We start from the raw sequence: 6,000 nt of genomic DNA, 5'->3' as shown, positions 1-6,000 counted from the left end.
AGAAAACTCTTGTTTCCAGGGCAACAGGACTGACAAGGAGGAGAGGGGTTGGGTGGGATCTGTGATACCCGCTATCTCCTCGGGCTTGCTATGACTGGGTTTAGTCTTGAAGTATGACTGAGCAATCATGTATGAGACCAAAGTTCCCATTTGAAGCTTCTTGACACTGAGGTGCAGGACTGGTTGTCACCTTCTCCCGACCTCTGCCCTCCATCAAAGGCAAGAATTGGACTGGGGAGCTGTCCATAGTCCTGCTGAAACACACTCCAGGCCACTGTGGCCATGTGTATTTCATTCCATAGCTGTATCAATTTGTAAGACATCTCTTCAGTTACTCTCAAGTATCATGGGATCTTATGATTTCTCTTAGAGAGCATTTAATCCATTTTCCCTGCCATTTTCCAGGTAAGGAGACTGAGTCCCCAAGAGGCCAAGTGTTTTCCCCAGCATCACAGAGCTAATGAGGAAATCAAAGCCTTCCCTATGTTGGATCAGTGCTCATTTTCCTTACCCTGCTGATAGGGAATGATAATACCTCTCTACTGAGAAAAGCTCTCTTCTCTGATTATGTCATTTCTGCTGCATGGCTTAGTAGAAAGAGCAGTAGCTGGGTTTGGGGATCATTCTGCCACTGACTTGCTATGTGGCTTTGGACAAGTTGCTTCTCACCTCTGGGATTCAGTTATCCTTTCTATAAAATGAGAAGGAAAGATTAATTCAGGAAGGGCAAACATATGTCACATGTCCCTTTGTTCCCCTCTCCCAAGGCCAGACAGACATCAATAATTGACCATGGCATTTTTTCTCATGCTGAGCTTGGACTCATTCTCTATATCCTTGTCATCTCTGGGTTCCAGGCTGTTACTACCAGTTAAATGGAGTTAGTTTATGAATGGAAATCCATTTCCTGAACTAAAGACCTTTCCAACCTTTACCTTCCAGAATGTTCAGACAATAACTTCCTCTGGCTCTCCTCTCAGTCCCTTTCCCCTTTGGAGTCTCTCCTGCTCTCTTTTCCAGTTCAGCTCACTGAGCTCAAGGTCATCCCTTCACAAATGGCTTTGCCCTGGCACAATCCATTCTGCTACACATGCCCCCTTTTAGAGAAAGGTGCAGAAATTACTCAGGGCACACACTCCTTTCCCCACTGGCAATGAGGCCATAGGCGGGTTTTGCTTGGGTCATTAATTGCGGCCCATTAGTAGACTGTTTTAGGAAAAACTAGGCTTAGGAAGGTGGGAGAGAATAGAGATCTGAACAGCCACACAAAGGGGGAAAGTTCAGCCAATTTAATCTCCTGCAGCTGGTCTCATTCTCCAGCTACCACTGGCTGCCAAAAACATGGTTTTAAAACTCTAATAGGTGTGAGCAGAGACAATCTGTATGGATCAGCAGAGTCTCCTGCTAGCAGGAATATTCATTAGTGGCTAATGAAAAAATAAGGAGATACTGACTTTTTTTGTAGAGAAACAAAATGTATTGACATGGGCAAAAAAGAGATGAGGGAACATTGATGTTACTGTTCAATGTTTACAGAGGGGGATGGGAGAGGGGCTGCAGGTCTGTGGAGCCTGCAAGGCTGTATGCTGTGGAAGATGCCAAGATCCAGTTGCAACTGCTTCCTTCTAGATTCTGGAACACAAACAGTTTTTCTCTCTGAAGTCATGCTGAGATCCCCGGGGTGCCATCAATAAGCTACCTGGGGACGAGGGAGAGCCCCTCATTCCCGAGCTCTGTGCCACGGCAGAGAGCCAACATGAATAATGATCTCGGGAGCTATGTTTTAAAAGCTGTCTTGTTCTTAAGTTTTGTGATCCAGTGCAACGTCTTAACCTTCTGAGCCTCAGTTTCCTTATCTGTAAAACAGCAATGTTGCTATTCATACGTTTCTCATTGGGTTGGTGATGGTAACCATTCACTGAATGCTTACTACATGCCAAGCTGAGGTTCCGAGGGGTGACCTAACTAGTCCAGGGTCAAGTTAGTCATGATAAAAGTGAGATTTAAACCCACAGATGGCTAACTTCAACATGTATCTTCTTATCCACTGTGCTGTAACACATGTTATAGAGATTAAATGAGATAATTAATAGAAAGTGCTCAGCACAGGGTTTGGCACATAGTAATTGCTTGAGATTTACTGTTGCCTGGTGCTACCATCATCATCGTCATCATCGTCATCCCTCCCGCCATCTCCTCCACCTTTCCTCTTTGTCATTATTCATTTCAACAGAACTCATCAAGGGCTCCTGGTGTTGCATGGTAAAGCCAATTAGGACTCTGTAATGTTCCCAGACTTTGGGGGCGCTACTTTCAGAATGCTCACCAATGAGTCAGCGCACCTCTCTGTGCCTCAGTTTTCTCTTGTATAAAATGGGGATAATATTGTGCCTGCCTAAAGGGTCATGGTGAGGATGCAAACATCCATGCCTCTTTACAGTAGAGAGGAGACTGCACAGATTCTCTACTCCAGATCCCCCTTTAGTCATGGTGAGGTCATGGAAAGATGAAGTAATGCATGTAAAGTATCTCCTGGGCATTTTACAAATATGAGCTGAAGAGACTGCCCCTAAGAGACTTGTTAACTAGAGAGTCAACCCTAGGTAGGGCACGTAGGATGCAGAAGGGCCTGGATGAAAGCCTGTTCCACCCCACAGTGTGCCCCCGGCTCAGCCACGTGCCTCCCTTGGATGTCGATTTCGTTTCTGCAGAAGGGAGTGGATGCTCCCTGCTCTCTCTAACCTCTCAGGATCAGCAGGAGGTGAAATGGAACTGGCAAGCATACTAGAAGGGCTTTGAGAAGTTGGACTTGCTACACGGATGAGAAGTTTTATGATGATGGCTTTGGTCCAGCCTCTGGTTGCTGTCAGCAAATTTCTTGATCTGAGGGAGAAGTTACTGTTGCGTGCGGGCAGTGGGGTGAAAGCCCGTCTGGAGGCTGCTTCTGTGCTGGGATAAGAATACTGCTGGGTGGTGGCAGCCAGTAACTCCTTCCAGAGCTCTGAAAATCCCTCTCTCGCCCGCCAGGATGCCATGCTGGTGGCTCTAAAGAGCCTCATGCCAGCCTGCCTCTTCAATGTCATTGGGTTTGGATCCACATTTAAGACCCTCTTCCCTTCCAGTCAGACCTACAGTGAGGTAAGGAGGGGCCAGGGCTGGGTCCAGAATGGGTGGGTGGTGAGGAGCAGAGGAAAAGAAGAAAAAGAAAGTGTGGGTAACCCTGAGGCCTGCCTCAGATGCTGCCGCCCACACGCCCTGTGGAAACTCAATGATGCCCACAGCAGGGAACTAGAGAGGCTGTCTCTGAGTAGGCCATTTGCTGACATCTCGTCTTCTGACATCCCTCCTCTTTAAAATAAGGACCATTTTGGGCAAAGTATGGTTGTGCACGGAGAGGGGGTTCAAGGAAGGGGTAGAGAGAGGATATATCCTGCTTCTGTTTCAAGAGAATGATAGACTCATGTAAGGTTGAACTAAAGGAGCGAATTGTAAGGGTTACAGAGTGAATAAGTGGGGAGGTGGGCTAAGAATAGAACTCACAAGGCTCAAACTACAATTTAGAACAAGAGGACTGGGGCCCCAGCAGCACACTCACAACTGGAGCATATCCTGTCCAGGTCTAGGAACAGGAAGAAAGAACGTAAGGGAGGGGAGGGAGAAAGGAAGAACACGTTTCAATGAAAAATAACTTTATAGGTTTTTAAAATACAAAAATTATATATATTGATTGTCCCACAATTTTTAAATCTGGATAATCAAAAATAAAAATTGAAAAGTCTCCCATGATCACATCAGAAAAAAAAAAAAGACCACCATTACAAGCTCAGTATAAATCCCTCCAGACCTTGTTCTATGTGTTTACACACATTTTTTAATTTATTTTTTATTAACATATAATGTATTATTTGTTTCAGGGGTACACAGGTATCACAGGTCTGTGATTCATCAGTCTTACACAATTCACAGCACTCACCATAGCACATACCCTCCCCAATGTCCATCACCCAGCCACCCCATCCCTCCCACCCACCCCTCCACTCCAGCAACCCTCAGTTTGTTTCCTGAGATTAAGAGTTTCTTATGGTTTGTCTCCATCTCTGGTTTCGTCTTGTTTTATTTTTCTCTTCCTTCCCCTATGATCTTCTGTCTTTTTTCTCAAATTCCACGTATTAGTGAGATACATTTTTAATAACGATAGGATTAGACGGGCCATACCATTCTGTAACCTACTTTCTAACACAACAGCCTATCATGAGCATAGTTCCGTGTCAGTAATATTAATCTGCAAGATAATTTTAATGGCTGCCTAGTATTTCACTACACGGATCAATCAGGACCTATTGAACTAAATCCCTACAGTTGAGCATGTCAGTTGCTTCCATATTTTTCTCTTCAGTCATCTTTGTAGCGAAGACTCCACACCCATCCTTAATGATTCCCTTGGGATAAATCCTTAGTCTTGTTGGCTCAAAAGGTACATATCCATTTCAAGACTTTTGATAGATGCCATTATCCCAAGCACAGGTGTTGAAAGAGCATCTTCATGAATCAGGAGCAAAACATCTGATGTCCATCCGGTGGCAGGAGTCCTTGGCCAGTTGGGTTCCACAGTGTTGATCCAGGAGGAAGGGAATCTGAAGCCCACATTGGGCACATGATTTCTTCAAAGTACTGTAGGGATTAGCACACAGGCAGGCCAGAACTTGAGTCTTAAGATTTCTAGTATAATGGTCTTACCACTACACCTCCTGCCTCGCTCATCGGAAAAGGACACTCATTTGTACTGAGCAATTGGAGCTTGATGTGCTGCCTTTTCCAGGGGTGTTTATATTTTTAATGAGGAGCAAAGAAAGGACAGTGGTAAGTTAGTACACCACAAACAGCATTTAGGGCATTCATAGGGGGTGCTATTGGGCAGAATCACACCAGATGAGTGGCCATCCGTTCCTCCTGTGCATGGATCTAAGGCATCCCTGGATCCATGGATCTAAGATCTAAGGAAACAAAGGATCCATCCTCCAGGGGGCTTACAGTCTTGGTGCCATATGGTGATGCTGGGGGCTATCTTCCCTGTCCATGACCCTTCCCTGCAGGAGAGCGTGGCCATGGCCTGTGATAACATCCAGACAATGCGTGCTGACATGGGTGGCACCAACATCCTTTCCCCGCTCAAGTGGATCATCCGGCAGCCAGTGCGCCGAGGCCACCCACGGCTTCTCTTCCTGATCACAGATGGTGCCGTCAACAACACCGGCAAGGTGCTAGAACTGCTGCGAAACCATGCCTTCTCCACCAGGTGGGCACAGGCTGAAGGTCTAGGCCTTGGTTATCCTGGGCTGCCCTGGGCTGGGGGGTGCCAGAAGTGGGGTATCATGGAAAATGCCAGAAGGAAAGGAGAGAACTCCAGTTCCTACAGTGCTTGCTTTCTAGGGTGGTGTAACTAACTTCCAAGTTTGCCTTTTTCCCTCAAGAGTTCAGGTGGGATGAGATAACACCATACCTCTGCATATAGCTCCCAAAGGGCAGCCTAGGTGGAGGAAGTCCTTCTTGCTGCTCTGACTCTGTCCTGGGGTGGGAGTTAATGGGCTGTTGTGAATGTGAGTGCCCACTGATGGCCCTCTGCCTTCTCCTTCACCCTCTGCCTGATGCTAGGATCAGCTCTAAGATAGCTCTGCTGGATCATGCTCTGTCCCTTTCCCCACCAAAGGGACAAAGAGGACACAGAGGGTGGGAAATAGCACCCTCTCTCCTCCCCTTCCCCCAGGTGCTACAGCTTTGGAATTGGACCCAACGTCTGCCACAGACTGGTGAGAGGGTTGGCAACTGTGTCCAAGGGCAGTGCTGAGTTTCTGGTGGAGGGAGAACGGCTCCAACCCAAGGTAGGAGAAAGGGGCTCAGTCTCTTTGGTGCTGGTACCTCAGAGGCCCAGACCAATCACACAGCAACTCAGTGGTGGGGCTGAGATTTCATTTCATCCAAGTCTAAGCTCCCCACTAGGCC

The 6,000-nt window shown here is 46.9% G+C and overlaps 1 protein-coding gene across 1 annotated transcript in view; it reads left to right on the top strand.

Annotated features, from left to right (window-relative positions):
• Nucleotides 1–6,000, top strand: part of VWA5B1 (von Willebrand factor A domain containing 5B1) — a 54,610-nt gene that overhangs the window by 27,794 nt on the left and 20,816 nt on the right. Inside the window, exons 9-11 of the mRNA XM_035020225.1 lie at nucleotides 3,028–3,138; nucleotides 5,094–5,296; nucleotides 5,765–5,879. Coding sequence (XP_034876116.1) covers nucleotides 3,028–3,138; nucleotides 5,094–5,296; nucleotides 5,765–5,879 — 429 coding nt within the window. The remainder of the gene's footprint in view (nucleotides 1–3,027; nucleotides 3,139–5,093; nucleotides 5,297–5,764; nucleotides 5,880–6,000) is intronic.

The sequence above is a fragment of the Mirounga leonina genome, unplaced genomic scaffold, assembly GCF_011800145.1.
Source record: "Mirounga leonina isolate KUSES-001 unplaced genomic scaffold, KU_Mleo_1.0 Mir_173, whole genome shotgun sequence".
NCBI classification, from domain to species: Eukaryota; Metazoa; Chordata; class Mammalia; order Carnivora; family Phocidae; genus Mirounga; species Mirounga leonina.
Note: the sequence above shows the minus strand (reverse complement) of the source record. Positions and strands in the feature narration are given on the sequence as shown.